At 39.0% G+C, this 16,488-nt stretch overlaps 1 protein-coding gene across 4 annotated transcripts; it reads left to right on the top strand.

Annotated features, from left to right (window-relative positions):
• The first annotated feature begins 174 nt into the window (after positions 1 to 174).
• On the top strand, positions 175 to 16,272 carry si:ch211-51c14.1 (protein kinase C and casein kinase substrate in neurons protein 3). 4 transcript variants are annotated; one of them, XM_031319033.2, is made up of 10 exons: positions 175 to 697; positions 2,962 to 3,029; positions 8,604 to 8,760; positions 8,955 to 9,190; positions 10,079 to 10,234; positions 11,033 to 11,208; positions 13,246 to 13,366; positions 13,498 to 13,568; positions 13,715 to 13,794; positions 14,298 to 16,272. In XM_031319033.2, exons 2-10 carry the CDS (start codon positions 2,970 to 2,972, stop codon positions 14,405 to 14,407), a joined length of 1,167 nt encoding a protein of 388 aa, XP_031174893.1. In that variant the 5' UTR covers positions 175 to 697; positions 2,962 to 2,969; the 3' UTR covers positions 14,408 to 16,272. The 4 variants fall into 4 exon arrangements, with proteins under 4 accessions (XP_031174893.1, XP_031174894.1, XP_035852891.1 ...); XM_031319034.2 differs by lacking the exon at positions 175 to 697 and adding an exon at positions 850 to 1,171; XM_035996998.1 differs by lacking the exon at positions 175 to 697 and adding an exon at positions 850 to 1,172 and having other exon boundaries at positions 2,958 to 3,029.
• The last annotated feature ends 216 nt before the right edge of the window (positions 16,273 to 16,488 follow it).

Genomic DNA, 16,488 nt, shown 5'->3' with positions numbered 1-16,488 from the left:
GACAAGCATGAGGGGATGGAGTTTTCTTAATCTGGTCATGCTGCTTTGCACTTCTTTGTAAAATAGTAAAACATAGTTAATAGGCCAATTCACACACACACACACACACACACACACACACACACACACACACACACACACACACACACACACACACACACACACATATATACACAGATTCAGGCTGGGTGACTCACTCATTGTCTGACTCACTTACTGTAGACGCACACACACATAAACAACCCCCCAAAAAACACACTATAGGACACTTCATTAAGACTACTCCGAGGGAGGTGAAGCGAGTGAATGATAGAGAAAAAGATAGCCGATCTTCAACAAGTGGTGAAATACAAAGAACAAGAGAATACGTTTCCTGCAGCTGTTTTAGAGAGAGAGACCAGGAGAGAGGAAGGGAGGGTGTGAGGGAGGAGAAGGAGGGAAGAGGAGGAAAAAAAAGAAAGAAGCCAACTCATCTGACACAACAGTGGGCCAAAGAAAGGGGAAGAGCAGGAGCAGCACTGTTCAGAACGAGTGGAAAATCAAAGTTGGAGAAGACGAGTAGAAGTATAAAGAAGACAAGACGGAGAAAAAGAAAGAGCCTCAGAGTCTGCACAAAGATTGAACTGGGTGAAAAAAAGCTGCCAAACAAAATAAGGAAAAGGGGGTTGAAACAGAAAGGGCCCCAACATTTAGAGAGGTAAGCAATGGTGAGCGGCTTGTTAGCCTTCCATGGCTGTATACTTGCATTTCAGAGAGATCTGATGGAGTGATTGAGCTCCTATTTCTGCCTCGTGTGTTCAGTTGTTACTATATATTTCCTCTATGCAATGTGTGTGTGGTGAGTTACAGCTGACAGATGAAACAGGGACAGGGGGAGGAGTGAGTGTGTGCCATAGTGGGTGCAGTATCCAGGGGTGAAAGAGTTGGTTGGTTGGTTGGTTGGAAGCTCCAGATGGGCTCTTATAACTCAAATGACATTTAGTTTTAGTAAGTTGTAAGTTTTGAACATGTGAAGTTAGAGTTTTAGATACTGAGAGGACTGGGTTAACAGAAGTTACTGGATCACTTCAGGACTTCTAAAAACTGGGGAACAAATTTCCTGCCCGACCTGCCAAGAGACTATAAAAAGTCTGGAGGACCCATGGTGGAATTAGATCTGTGCTGGTAGGTGGTAAGTTATGCAGTATACTCTGAGTTGAACTTACAGGACAGTGAAGTAGTAGGCAAATGCAAGTACATAATACATATTTTACCACTTGCTTTTAACTGTTGTAGCTGTGAAAGTCAGCAAGTTAGGAATATGGTGACATATATCTCTCAAATATCAGAAAGCCAGTTGGAAGTTCCAAGCAGGCTTTTCTAACTTCAATTTGTTTCACTTTATATCTATTTGTCAGACTAAGGTTATTTACATTTTTAGGATACAACAAAACCGGAGCCTATCCCAGCCCTTTAGAGTATGTTTAAATTGATTATAACGTCTATGAAATAATATTTGAAAGGCCTATGGTGACATTGAATTGATTCCAGTAGATGTGGAGTTGCACAGCACGCTTTCTTTTGCACATAGACATATCCTAATGCTTGTAATGAGTATGAAATTATATCTGAAAGGCATGCAAGTCAGCCAAGACTGTTACTTGTTTGTGTACTTAACAGGGTAAATCTTATATAGGCTACAGTTGGGATTGAATTTACACAAGTAGTTTGCTTGTGTCTAGTTTTTGATAGGCAGAGACAGCAGAGCTCCCCCACCCCCACGGTCCTCTGAAAACACGGACAGTCATACCCAGAAGAGATCCAGCCCGCAAGGGGACAGGAAGTCCAGGTCAAGGGTTAAGAGGGAGGCAATTCATTAGTTTTCTAACCTCCTGCAGAACTCAGGGTTGTGTAATCTATGAGACCTCAGCGGCAAAGACACAACAGAAGCAAGCTGAGGAAGATTCAGGCAGGGAGAGGCATGGCATTATGCTCTTAGTGGAGCATGTGATGATGCCCCGTGAACAGCAGGATGTGGAGGAAAATCATTGAATCTAATTTTGTGCCTAACAGAGCCATGGGGAAAGATGGCTGCAGGGAGGAAAAGCAGGGAAGACATGAAGGCTGTATCTGGATGGAGTTCTGCTCCGGGTGCATCAACGGTTTAAAACACCAGAAGGGAAAACTGATGTGTGCTTAAATATTTAACTGGAAAAGTTTCTTTTTTGGAAGTGGAACCAGAAAAGCATAAAGTAACATCAGACAGAACTTCTTACGTATTGCATAGTGTGCCCGTGTTTCTTTTGTGAGTGAGCGCGAATGATGGGATGTGTTGACCTTTATACCCTGTTCATTTTAGGATAGCTCATGTTTCAAAGCTGGGATTGCTGGGAGAGGGTTATCCATGCTAACTGATGTTGTTACGGCATGTGAGATGCTGCCCGATTCACTGTACACTTCATGGCTTCAAACTTACTTTACACGTCAACTTCCAACGGCAACTACAACTCTTCAATGGGCTTACAGTGCCTCCATTATACGATTCAGTCTCTGACACGTTACACCTGCTGTCATCAGTCATTTATCTGAGGGGGATATCAAATGCTCTCATATCATAGACCCTGGAATTGAAATTATGTACATTAGAGCAATGATTCCCAACCAGAGGTATCTGTACCCCAGGAGGTACTTCTGCAACCGAATAAATATTGTAACAGCCTCTGTTATCCACGTTTTTCATTAATACTTGGGTGTTCATCTGACAGGGAGAGAAAAGGTTGAGAGGACATGATTTCCGAATGGATATGTGGTTCTCCACTGATTTCATGTGGAGGGATTTTTGCTGGTGGTTTTGAACTGAATTATAAAACTGTTATAAAAATGTAGGTAAGCCTTTGTTACCTAGACGTAGAAGCCGATTAAAGAATGGTCAGATTAAATGCGAGATAATCTAAACTAATCATATACTCTTTACTCTCTCAGAAAACAGGATGTCAACGCTACCATCAGAAAACAGCATTGAAGATGCCTGCAGTCGCAGCTTCTGGATGGTAAGACTGAGTGTATCTTGTGTGTGTCTTTGTCTGTTTGTCTTCCGAGAGAGAGAAAAAGACAGATCCACAAAATAGCTTTTCCCCTGCAAGTCTCAATGACCTTCCTGTCAAACCAGACTAAACTGTTTTGTCGTTCAGGCTACGTATCAGTGTGAACAAGGCTGTGCTTTCATTTTTAAATGTGAATAGGAACCATTGTACAGTCGGAATTGCCTTGCTTGGGTTAACTGCGCTCCAGGAAGGTTTTTGTGATAGTGCTCAGCTCATTAGGTATTTGATTGTCTGTGTTTGCTCGACAAAGTAGACTGTGTAGTACAGAGGTCATGTCTCTGGGGATCCAGGACACGTTTTTTCCATTTTCACTGCTCTCTGCAACATCATTGTTCTGGTAAAGCACACTGCTGCATGATGTTTTTATTTGTTGTGTCTTCTGCTGGATAAGGAAAAGTGGTCACATCCTATACAGAGATGAGAGATCTTTCATCTTTTTTCTGGTATTACATTAATTTGTCCAAAGTGACTTGAAGTAAACGTTTGATGACTTCCTGAAGTCTTTGCTGAAGTCAAATGTTGATTAGTGAGATTTCAAATGTGCTGGTAGGTGGAATTGTTACCTTTAGATAGAGCAAGGCTAGCTGTTTCCTCTGTTTTTAGTCTGTGATTGGTACTGATCTACTCATCTAATTCTCGCAATAAAGCATATAAGCCTATTTCCCAAAATGTTGAACTATTCTCTTAAATAAGATCTCAACCATGTTGTATAAAGCAACAGTCAATACAAGATACCACAGTTTTAAGAATGTAGTAAGTGACACACATGGTGAACTTTACTTGCAGAACAAAGACTGCTGAGTGCAAAACCAGTACCAAGTTCAAGTCAAGTCAATTTTGTTTGTATAGCCCAATATCACAAATTGGGTGCTTTACAATCTGTACCGCATACGACACCCTCTGTTCTTTTCAAATCTCCCTTCGGATAAGGAAAAACTCAAACAAACCCGTTTAAAGGGACACAATAAAAGAAAAGAGGTGAAAATGAATCAGTATAAAATAAATAGGTGACACAGTAAATAAATAGTGCATGCATATATCACTTTTCATCAATAAACAATAATTCCCACAGTGTTATCACCAGTAATGCTTTCAGACTCATGTGTTATTACTACATAATAACACATGATGAATTACACTGACAGTAAAGTTTAGCATACATTTTAAGAAATGGTTGTGATAAATAATCTTTGTAGTTCTAAATTGCCTAAATCTTATTTAATCCAATTGAGCACCTGTAACAAACTCCTCAGGACAGGCTCCTAGGAAGGCTTTGAAGCCAATTTGACATAGCGGCCAAACAGTGGAATTACAACTTCCGTGTCTGTCACGTGATGTCCTCTGGCCCAAAACAAGTTTTCACCATAGACTTACATAGCAAAGGAGGCATCTGTAGATCAGTGGATAGCTTTTTTAAACGTCACAACCCCCGCGAAATGACTTCACTATCAGAATTTGATCCATTGGTCCAATAACATTTGGAAAGTCTGGAAGAGCCGTGCAATTAAACCATTTAATCCCCATTCAAGTTAGCGGACCGCTATAGATCATCCAGGTCTTTTTATTTGCAGAAGTTATACTTTTTTGGCTTCATGCACCATTGAACTCTGATAGGAATGAACAGGGTTCCGCCTCGAACACTGTATCCAGTTATTGTAATGCATCCATGCTCTCCGCTCTGTTTACAGGACACAGTTGTGTTTTGTCACGATGTTTTAAAACTGTAAACACTTCTAACATTCAAAGTGCCCGATGATCTAATTTGAGTGTGCTACCGCTTTAAAATTGACTATGTCTCCCTTTGTCTCCTGGCCTCGATGTGCTGTACCACTTTCATCTCTCCCCTCCTGTAATTTTGGCAGCCTCCTGTTGTGTTGGATGTGTTTCCAGGCCAGTTCTTGTCTGTGTCATCCTGCCGCCGTGCTCAAGGGCCGTCTGTCATTATACTGCAACTTAAGCTCTTTTGTTTTGGATTTGCAAAGTCACCACCACTTAAAGATATTTGCAATCACGGTGCATTCTATAGAGTATACAAGTGTACTATTCATACTAATACACATGCTGCAGTGACGCCTCTGACTCAGCCCTGGGCCCATATTACACTACTACTGTCCTCTTTACTCACTACTGATTATATAGAGACATTCTGTGAACCCCGGCGTGGTCAGACTCTCATGTTGTGTGTCTATAAACATGTCATTTTGCTGTTTGGGTTGTTGATTTTTTAAATCTTTGACTTAGACTCTGTAAATGTTTGACTGGACTAATTAGCCTCTTCATTTTTTTTAAGACAAAAATTTCTGTCTGTTCTTTAAATGTTCTGTTGTTGAACGCTTTGAAGCGTCTCATGAAATGGATACGTTTTGTTTTGTATTGATCTATATTTGGCCTAAAAGCACTTTGGGATGACATAGATATAAATCTAAAAAATATTTTATTTCTGCTATTTTTACTTCCATTATTGTAATACTACTACTACTATGCTGCTACAACTCATACTAAATCACTGCTGCTATTGTTTCTACAACCACTTATGCTATTACTGCTACTACTGCTAGACAATATCAATAGTTTTAGTGCAACCATTAGTAGCTTGATACTGTTGCTGATGCTGTACTCTATTCTGCTTGTGGTTCTCACCCCTCTTTCTGTGCACTGACACACTTTATACTCTGGATAGGATCCATTATATTTGTGAAATGTGATTTTTCAGTGGAGGACCGTGGCCATTTTCTTTGATACTGCGTTTTGTTGCTTGGACAGATTCTCTAGTAGAGGATTTGCATCTGCCTCAGAGATTGGCCAACTGGGTCTCTGCAGCGTTGCCGTTGGCCTCAAACTGGATTCCTCAGCTGTTTCTATTTAATTCTCAGACGAGTGAGGAGAGTCAGTACAAACCACAACAGAGGCAGAAAGAAAGAAAGAAAGTAAGGAAGAAGGAGAGAGAGAGAAACGGGGGTAATTGATGAGAAGTACTCCAATTGATTCTGATTAGAGTAAAAGAGTTAGTTAGTATGGAAATTAATCACTTTTACAGCCGTAGGTGCAGGTTTTCATACATGCTGTATTCTAACTAAGTATTTTAAATTACTTGACGACCAGGTGACACACCAGGTAGCAAATGAAAGCAAAAATATTTCTTTTAAAGTGAATGGACACAAAAATTATTCATATAGGAAATACACTATCACATACCTTAGCAATGCATTTACAACAAAACAGAAACACAAGTAGCTAAAAATTGAAAACATGCCATATTGAATTAAGAAATGTTAAACTATATATTTTATTGCAGATGTCCTACATATTGATTCATCTATCTAAAGCTACCTGTAGCAAAAAACTACTGTCTGCTAGCATTACAGACATGCTTTGACATAGAGACTTAACTGCTTGACCTTTCCGATGCACCATTTAATTAACGACTAATTAAGAGTCCCATTAGGATCGAAGACCTTGTCAATTAGTTGTGAAAAACACAACTAGTGTAGAAAAAAATGAAGATTTAGGTCTTTGGTTGCATACTCTGACAAACGGTCTGCACGTAGTTGAGAGTGAGCAACTCTGAAGAGGGAAATATCATCTTGCAGAGAATTTTGCCAAAGAAAAGAAAAAAGAGAAGTAAGAGCATTGTGGCTTACAATATCAAAAAGCATCAAGGAACTGAGAAAAGCTGTACACTGAGTGTGTATAGTGTATATGAAAAGCATGCAGAGGGTGTTTGCATCACTTATACACCTGTTTGACAAGTGGTAATCATCTGCCATGAGAAAGTTCTGCTTACTTATTATACATTAATCTAATGGTATTTACAATGAATGCATTGCCTCAGATGACTTAACACAATATGACAACATATATGGTGTGCAGAAACTTTCAACCAGCTGCCTATATGTGTCAGTGACAAACAGATAGGGTCTGACAGAAAGTGAAAAAGAGAGGAGTGAGTGCTGAGTAGAAGCTGATGGCAGCTGCCAGGAAAATTGCAGAGAGATTTCCAAATACCACATCCACAAACAACACATTTGCTTCAGATGTGTTATTACTCTCAGGGCCTTGCCTTCTGCTGCCATCTTGTCCTCCCTCTCTGTCTGTCTTTTTATGGCCAGGCCTCATCCTCATGTCCATTGACCACACCCTACGCTGCTGCCAGCTTTACAGTTTACCACGGGAAACCTAATGCCTGTAAAGTGTCACTTGTGGCACGTGGGGTTGACCTTAGATGGCTGCAGCAATGTCACAGCTGTTAAAGGAGATGAGAATGCAGGCTGGACCTTGTTAAGACTGACTGACCATAGAATGTGATACAGACCAATAGGGACTGTTTTATGTTCAATAATAATAATACCATTTAGCTGTGCCGGTTCCAGTTCAAGGATTTGTACATGCTGTTTAACTGGCACGACTGACTGGGACACCTAAATGGAACAGAGCAATCATTAAAGGAATAGCTCAACTTTTCACGAAATACGCTTATTCAGTTTCTTGCTGAGTGTTTAATGAGAAGATCAATATCACTCTCACATCTGAATAGTAAATATGTAGCTGGAGCCGACAGCCTGTCAGCTTAGCTTAGCATAAAGACTGGAAACAGAACCGTTGCCAGACTTCTAGAAGGGACTACAGAAAGTTACTGCACCTGGCACATAAAACGGAAAATTTAATTTTTGCACTTCAGTTTTTGTATGGATCACACAAACGAGATGTGCCATGGTGTTCCTCAAGACTCTGTGCTTGGCCAATTCTATACAGGTTCTGTCTGAGGTTTCTGCCTGTTAAAAGGAAGTTCTCCTCGCCGCCGTCACACCAAATGCATGCTCTTGGGGTAATTGTTAGGTTTCTGTAAATTATAGAGTGTGGTCTAGACCTATTCTATCTGTAAAGTGTCCAGAGATAATGTCTGTTATGATTTGACACTATAAATATATAAATGTATAAATTTAATTAAATTAGAAATCATAATAAAAGGACTACTGCAACTAATGATAGCAATAAAGGATTTTATAGTACTTGTAGTAGTGGTGGCAGTTGTGGTTGTAGTAGCAGTACATGTAGTACTTTATTTCAATAATACTATTATTAGTAGAAGTAAAAATAGTAGTCACAGTTCTGACATTAATGTTAACAGTATACGTGGCAGTAGTAGTAGTATAAGTAGCAGTAGTAGTAGTAGTTGTAAGAGTAGAGGAGTCATACTGGCTTGAACAGTTTCAGTGTTTCTAAATTAATTTGTCTGAATCGGTTTATTGTCTACATGCTGTTGCCACTATGCCAGGATTAAACTGTGAGCAGATGTACAATTTTGTATTCACTGGCATTTACATTTAAAAGGTAAAACTACAAAGAAAAACTTAAAGACTGTTTTGAATATTGGCAAAACATCTTTTGGCTTTTTCAATCCCCCCCAAAATGATTATGCTGTTGGATATTAATATCAGGGTTTAAAGCACTAAGTCCATTTAATCTCGCTGTTTATTTTGTGTGAACAGTAGATCTTCCTCTCTCTTTGTGTCCTGGCAGCCTGGGAACTATCAGCCCACTGTGAAGCGAACAGAAGATGCCTTCCAGGCCTGTAATGACATAGTGGCATGTTTCCAAGAGAGAGCTCGCGTGGAGAGGCAGTATGCCCAGCAGCTCAGTGAATGGAGCAACAAGTGGAAGCCAGTAGTGGACTCCAGTAAGTACTGTAGCTGCAACCCCAGATTTTGTCTACACAGCATGTAAAATGTGATCATATAATATGATGAGAGATGGTAATAGATACCTTCTAGTTTTGATTTGTTGTAAATGTAAATATTGGCCGAATTGTTTCTAAAGTACAAAGAACATTTAGTAATTTGTGATTCCCTGGTCTCCATCCTCCTCTCTCAGGTCCTTTATATGGATCTCTTCTGAAGGCTTGGCAGTGTTTTCTGTCCTCCGCTGACCGGCTGGCCTCCTTACACGCCTCCATCTGTCGCTCCTTGGTGTCGGAGGATGGCGACCGGGTCAGGACCTGGCAGAAGGACACCTTCCACAAGAAGTTATTTGGAGGCTTTAAGGAGTCCCAGGACATTGAGACGGGCTTCACGCGTGCTCAGAAGCCGTGGGCCAAACGACTTAAAAAGGTCGGAATTTTTCAGATTCAAAAGCCAGGTTCAGTGTTATACTGATGATTTAAAGCTCTAGTCTGAAATTGTGATATAAAAAAATTAATTTAGGCTTCACTTCTGGATGACAGAGTCACATTTAAAGATGTAAATTCCTAATAAACCTGCAGTGCACCTATCTAAATTACCTACCTATGTCTGTTACAGCATATATATCTGCTCTGTAGATTGTCCTGTGTTCTCTTTGAGAAGAAGTCAGAGACCAAAGGGGGGAAAACATTGCCCCCTAGTTTTGCATCAATTTGACGGAAGTACTGTTAGAACAAAAGACAAAAATAAAAATGAAATGACTGACACACAATACACTATGTATACTAAAATATATACGTTATACATAACAGCACTATCTGGAAGATAAAATACTTAAAGTCCCTGAAAACTTTATCTTGATTACATTAAATAATCATGTCTAAATAAGTAACGATGAAATAATATATCTGTAGTTTCACAATCCGTGCTTCTCTGTGATTTGAGAGCAGCTAAGGACAAGAGGGCATGAATTACATATTTTCTTAGGGAATCAATACTTCATACATACTAAAATCAACTGCAACATCACAAATGGATACTCATTAAGTAAATGGCCTCAATTCAGTCTCAAGTCTATATTTAGACCACAGAGAACTAATGCACCATTATTGTATTCTGGGTATCAGCAAGATGCTTTTCAAAGCCAGTTGCATCACAGTTTTCAAAATTATCTTTACAGGTTGAATTGCTTTTGAATGGATGAGATTGTTGATGGTGTCACAAAAACTCAAACATGTAGACAGACACACCTTCCTTTGAATTTTCCTTATCCATCCACAACTGTAGATAATAAGGTGTGTTTTGGTTTGTCCACAGCTGGATAAAGCCAGGAGGGCGTACCACAAAGTGAGCCGTAAGGAGCAGGCAGCCAGGGAAAGAGAGGAACACGCTCAGGGGAACCCGGATGTCGCCATCGACAAACAGAAGAAGATCCAGGAGGAGAGAGAACTGGCTCAACAGGAGGCAGAGAAGGTAAGCAACGTGTTGTCATTTTCATTGGGGTTTGATGATCTGTTCCATCAGTTAGTCAGTATCTTGCATGCCTTTGTTCTCAAGACAAAGTTCTCATGAGAGCTCAGGATCTTCTGATGACATACAGGTGGCCAACAATGCAATCAGTAATTAGCATGATCAAACACAAGGAAAGTTAACATGATTACATGTGTATGATCAAACACAATTTCTCTTACAGTCCCCTAGTTGTTTGTATCTGCACACACACAAGTTCGCAATGATGCAACACACCTTCCCGCTGCCTGTTTTAGGCTATTTCACAGACCAAGTCTGTGGCGCCAAGAAACGTAAGCAATGCCAACAAAATTTCATATTAATGCTCAAGCATGTTCCTTGTAAGTGTTACTTACTTGGCAATAAACCATTTTCGGATTTCTGAAAAGGCAGGGAAGAACAAGCAGAAATGAATGCAAACTATTCAGTGTAGTGGGAGGAAATGGTGGTTTGTGTAGAACATTTTAATTCAGATTTGAAGTGAATTTCCAAGATTAGGAAGAGTTGGGAGGAGGTTTTCCACACAGAGAACTGCATCACAACAAAATTATTGACAATCCATGCACAATTTTGTTTTATTTTAGTTCTTTTATTTATAATATGGTGCTTGTTGTTTTGATTTTTCAAACTCCTGTATTCAAATTTAGTTAGTCTAGTTTTATTTTAACCTTTGTCTCGGGTTAGGGTTTGGGTATAACTATGTTACAATGAGAGCCAATGAGTCCCTGAGCAGTGTGTAAAAGTGTTTCTAAATGTTTACAGGTTCGGGCCCGCTATGAAAAAGTCCTTGAGGAGGTGAACCGCTACGCTCCACGCTACATGGAGGAGATGGAGTCCATCTTTGACCAATCGCAGGATGAGGAGCGCAAGAGGATTGTCTTCCTCAAGCAGGCCTTCCTCTCCATCCACAAACACCTGGACATTACCAACAACGAGAGGTGAACCACAGTGCTTTGCATGTGTATGTTGGTTGTAAGGTTGTTGTAAGTTGCTGTATGTGCTAATATGACGATCAATGTGTGGTGGTAAAACAGCTGTGTATTTAATGCTAAGTATGTAATTGAGCCCTTATTAAAAGTTGTTCCACTACATAGGGCATATGAGTGTTCTCCATTAAAGGAAATAATAGCAAAGACAGCAACTTAATTACTTTATGAAATATGCAGAGGCCACGGGGGGGTATAGGGTAGATGAGAGAAATTATATACTCTATTAATCTGCTTAATTTTTGGGTAACACTTTGCTTAAAATGCCCTGAATGGCAGAGCAAGTTGATTATGTGCCAATTAGACGTTTCAATACACTAAGTTTACAATATAAGCATCAGAGGAACATCAGTAGGTTAAATTAAAATGAATACCCTGCTATTAAATATACAGCTGCCCCATAAAATATTCATCCTACCACATTCCTGCATGTTGTATTGATTATATCATGCTCAGATTATGATGCATTGTAAAACCTTATGAGCATCCCTTACAGTAGATTGTCACAATTTTTCTGTCTTAGGCTGATTGGCTGATGTTTTAATATAGAAAATAACATTGTTGACAAACTGACAGCAGAAATGTGAAGCATATTTTAAATTGGCTTGCAGCTTCTTTACTCTGTTTTTATTTTTTTTTGGCTCACTTAACACCTGTGTTTGGCAAGTCAACATATTCACCATTAGAGAGTAATCAGTGTAAAGTGGGGAGCATTCTTTTTTAAACTAGATTAAGCTAATGCTGCTGGTTTATGCCAATCTCTTTAAATGTAAGTTTAAGTGGAAGCCCTGAAAGGATTTGAAGTGTGTGTAGAAGTGTAAAAGTGGAAAGCTGATAAAATAAGTTGAATTGTAACATTGGAAATTTTGCAGGTTTAACCCCTGTGGGCCACAGTTAAATTGTAAGTTTGTATGCAAATGCTGAAAGAGCTAACAGTTGTATAGCAAGAGCTGAAAACCGGTGAAAAGCAGCTGAAATGTCAGTCAGTGTCTAAGCTATAAAAGCAGTTGCAGTGTTACTGAAGTAAAAGCGGTTTGATAATAACTAGTGCAGTGCCCGTTCAGAATGTGCCTGTTCAGAACAGGCTGATTGCTTGGCCTCTGCTATTGCTACTTGCAGCTTTCTCGAGCACCGCTCATCCCAACAACTTCACACTCAACACTGGGCTTCATTGGGTCCTGAGCAATACACCTGCCAAGTTGTGTCCCCTAGCAATGCTAGGTACGCGTCATTTTCTAACAGCTAGCTATTTGGGATCAGGCTATTTCCGGGAACTAAAGCGTTCATTCCAAAAGTTACATAGCTGATGCTTGAAATGTTTGAGTTTGCTACAATGTAACTTCTCCGGTTTCTACAATATTTCTTTCTTCATCTATTCTTGAATGTATCCTTCTGAAGCAAGCAACAGAGAGCGAACTGTAGCTACCCAGCATGCCGTTTGGCGGTGTAACAGTTAATATGAGTCCCCTCTCAATACACTACATAGTGTGTACAAAACGCACTACTAAAAATATATATAAATATGTCTCGTTGAGCTCAAGAGTTTGCACTCAACATTGCACTTCCTTGGATCCTCAGCATTACACCAGACAAGCGTGAAGTCAATCAGATGAACGAATGTCAAGAAAATCAAAGGACAGACATACAGATAGAGACTCTTTCTGTTTTAGTTAGATTTAAAGAGTAAGAGTAAAATTTCAGCGCCAGAGATAGTTGAAGTGTGTGCAGTGTCTATAATTCAAGCGTCAGATGATATGTAAGCAATGACAGCGTCAGTTAAAGAGTAAGAATTAGTTGAATTGTCACTTGCTGTGTAGAGGCTGGAAGCAGTTGAAATGTTAGTTGAAGTTTTTTGAACTAGGTAATGGGTAACAGCTCTGTAATGTTTGGATCAGTATATCTAGTGCAGCTTTGCATTGGTTTGCCTCCGCTAAAATATGTATCAATCTCAATTTAGGTTCTCTTATTTACTCTCCACCACTCATTTAGTGTGAGGGCCGTGTACAATGAGCTCCACAACACACTGATGGCCATCGATGAGCATGAGGATCTTCGCTGGTGGAAAAACACCTACGGGCCCGGCATGCCCACCGACTGGCCTCACTTTCAGGTACCTATGTTTTTGTCCATCTACTACCATTTCTATTACCTAAATCGATGCAAACTACAATTCTTTGCAGTCTGTTTTTTGGTCTGAGGTTAAATGTTTAGTAATTATTTTGTTCAAATGTTTTTTTTTAGGAATGGATGCCCGAGAAGAAAACCAAAAAAGGGAAGAAAGAAGTAGAAAAGAAAGGAACAATAGAGAGGAGGTGAGTACCTCTATCCCAAAGCAAATTGTTTTATGCAAATTTGTGTTTTTACTGTGATCTGATGCTGTGTAGCTGTTGGTGTTCGGCTGATCAGATCTGTCTCTTTGTCTCTTCTTTTTTCTTTCTGTCTCTTTCTCTTCCTCTAGTGTGATGATTGGAGGAGTGAGGGTAAGAGCTCTGTATGATTATGTTGGCCAGGAGACAGATGAACTGTCATTTAAAGCAGGTAAACACACACATACCATCCTGAAAAACTTACTGAACTGCACTGTGTATCACATAAATTATAAACACTAATAAGAATTATTGTGTAAAATTATTGTAAATTGGCATACTATCTATTTATATTTCAATTGTGTATTTTTTGTCCATTCAACTGTCTGTGTTTTTGGCGCTGAAGCAATTAGTGGAATAATCGAGTAGTTGATCAGCAGAAAATTAATAAGTAACTATTTTGATAATCATTTAAAAATTTAAGTATTTTTTTGCCAACAATTTACTGGTTATGACTTCTAAAATGTGAATAGTTGTCTACTATAATGGTATATTTAATATCTTTGGGTTTAGGACAAAACAAGCAATCTGAAGACTTGAATCGACTTGAGCATTGGGAAACTTTGATATTATTGTTTTATAGACCAAACCATTAGTTGAGATAATAATCTGCAGTTTAATCGAGAGGGAAAATAAGTAGTTTTAACCCTAATTTTTAATTCCGTCTCCCGGCAGGTGAGGAGTTTTTGAAGATCGAGGATGAGGATGATCAGGGCTGGTGTCGGGGGATGAAGGACGGCGGGTGTGAGGGGCTTTACCCAGCCAACTATGTTGAGGTGGTGTAGTTAGTGCATCTAAACAAAAAATGAAAGATCTTGTTACATCATGTGCTTCGTTTCACTGTGGAAGTCACAACCTGGTTTAACGACTAAATGTCAGAAATATAAAACCAATGCTGTAAAGAAAAACGCCAAGTAGCTGTTAGCCAAAGATCTGGTCTGTGATGAGCGTATGAACTTAAGAGCACTTCAGAGGATATTTTAGCATACAGAGATTTTTTAAAAACTATCCAGGTTGTGTAATCTCTTGAAGGATTTTGAGAAATGTTTTAATATATACAGTATGCATAGACCACTTGTATTGAAGCCATATGATAAACAATGCTTTAATGTAAAAACGTGCTCTTATATAACGAGCCATTTGGTGCTGAAATTGCATTACAGGACAGCTATTTTCCTTAAGCTGGCTTTTTTTATTTTGCACCTCAACACATTTCTATTAAAATGCTCACAAAGCCTCTCAACATATGAAGAAAGTGACGCTAATACTGTGATTATAATTAATCCAAAGTAGCTGTACAAGTGGAGTCAGCTTTATGGAAGTAGATAACCTGTTTTCTCTTCTTTTTTTGTGGTTTAAAGGAACAGTTCAACACTTCGGAATATGGTTGTTTGTGATTACAGCGACTATAATCGATATATTAACAAGTTATGCTATGACACATACTGTATGTGAAAGGTTTCTGAAGAACTGCCAAACTGACCTGGAGACTGCATGCAACATCTCAGATGTACTTGTGAAAACAAAATCCGGGTGACTATTGTGTTGATGACTAGTTTTCTAGCTAATAAGATATGTATAATGGCCACAGAAGATACTGATTAGCTGGCTGGTGGTGGTTATAATCTTAAAATGGAAACCCCCCATAATGCTTACTGTCAACAGGTATACAGGTACTGCAGGGAATTATGACAAAAATACTTATCCTTTATGCTACATCACAACATCACAACATCACAACATTAAAAATAAATGAAAATTTAAACATAACTTTTAAACAAGCCTGTTTTTATCTTGTTAGAGACCATGGTATAATGACTCTGAGGTACCTATATAGAGAAAAATGGACTTGGCTGAGGAAACGGTACCCCACTTTAGGTTGTGGGCTTCTTTGCCTCAATTCATTATGTTCTTGAAGTAGGGCACCTTGTTGTGCATTATCACTCACAATATGTGTTAATAGGACAGCTTTGGAGTGGTTTATACTTTTCTATGTTCATAATGTAAAAAAATGCAATGTAAATGCAGTCCATATCTAGTTTTTTTTTTTTTTTTTTTTTCATTTTTGATGGAGTGAGGCTAGTAGCTTCTCCCTGTTTCCGGTCTTTGCACAAAGCCAGGACTTATTATCTACAAACATTTTAAAACGATCCAAAATGATGATGGCCAAAATTATCTTAATTTTGAGATCATGTTAGCATCAAGATGTTTTTGCCAAACAGGGCCCAGGTCTTAACATGTCCCAGACTTAAAGCTATTTCTGCACAGCGTGTTCAGAGATGAAACTGATATTGCGCTTCTTCATCACATTCTCAGTTTGACTCCAAACATTCATATTTCTTAGCATGTCAGACTGTTCCTTTAAGATAAATATGTACTGGGGAACATTGTTTTCCTGTCTGTCTGTAATCATCTGTTGCTATACTGTATGTATGACGCTTATCATGAAGGGCATCTTTACCAAAGTAAGGAAATGGCTTCCAGAAACTGCTGGGATTGCCTTCCCCTAGTCTTTAGCCTTCTACATTATCTGTGTATGTGCTGTGTGTCTTTATTTGTCATGTAAAAACTATGCATTTTCCCCCCAACAATACTTTTTTTCAAACTGCCTGCCTTTTGGAAATAAAATTTGAAACTGTTAAAGAAACAAAATAAATGTTATTGAATTTAGGATAAAAATAATGAATGCCATCATTCTCTGGAAGTCCTGAGGTCCTGGATATTTTTACAAGTGCAGAGCTGTCTCTCTCACACACACACACACACACACACACACACACACAGTCACTTTTAAGCCTTGTGTCAGTGTCACATAAACTAAGTCCAGGTCAAATGCTGCACTTTATCATGATGATGCCACCACAGA

Source organism: Sander lucioperca, chromosome 21 (genome assembly GCF_008315115.2).
Source record: "Sander lucioperca isolate FBNREF2018 chromosome 21, SLUC_FBN_1.2, whole genome shotgun sequence".
Classification (NCBI taxonomy): Eukaryota; Metazoa; Chordata; class Actinopteri; order Perciformes; family Percidae; genus Sander; species Sander lucioperca.
This window is presented reverse-complemented; position numbering and strand designations above follow the sequence as displayed.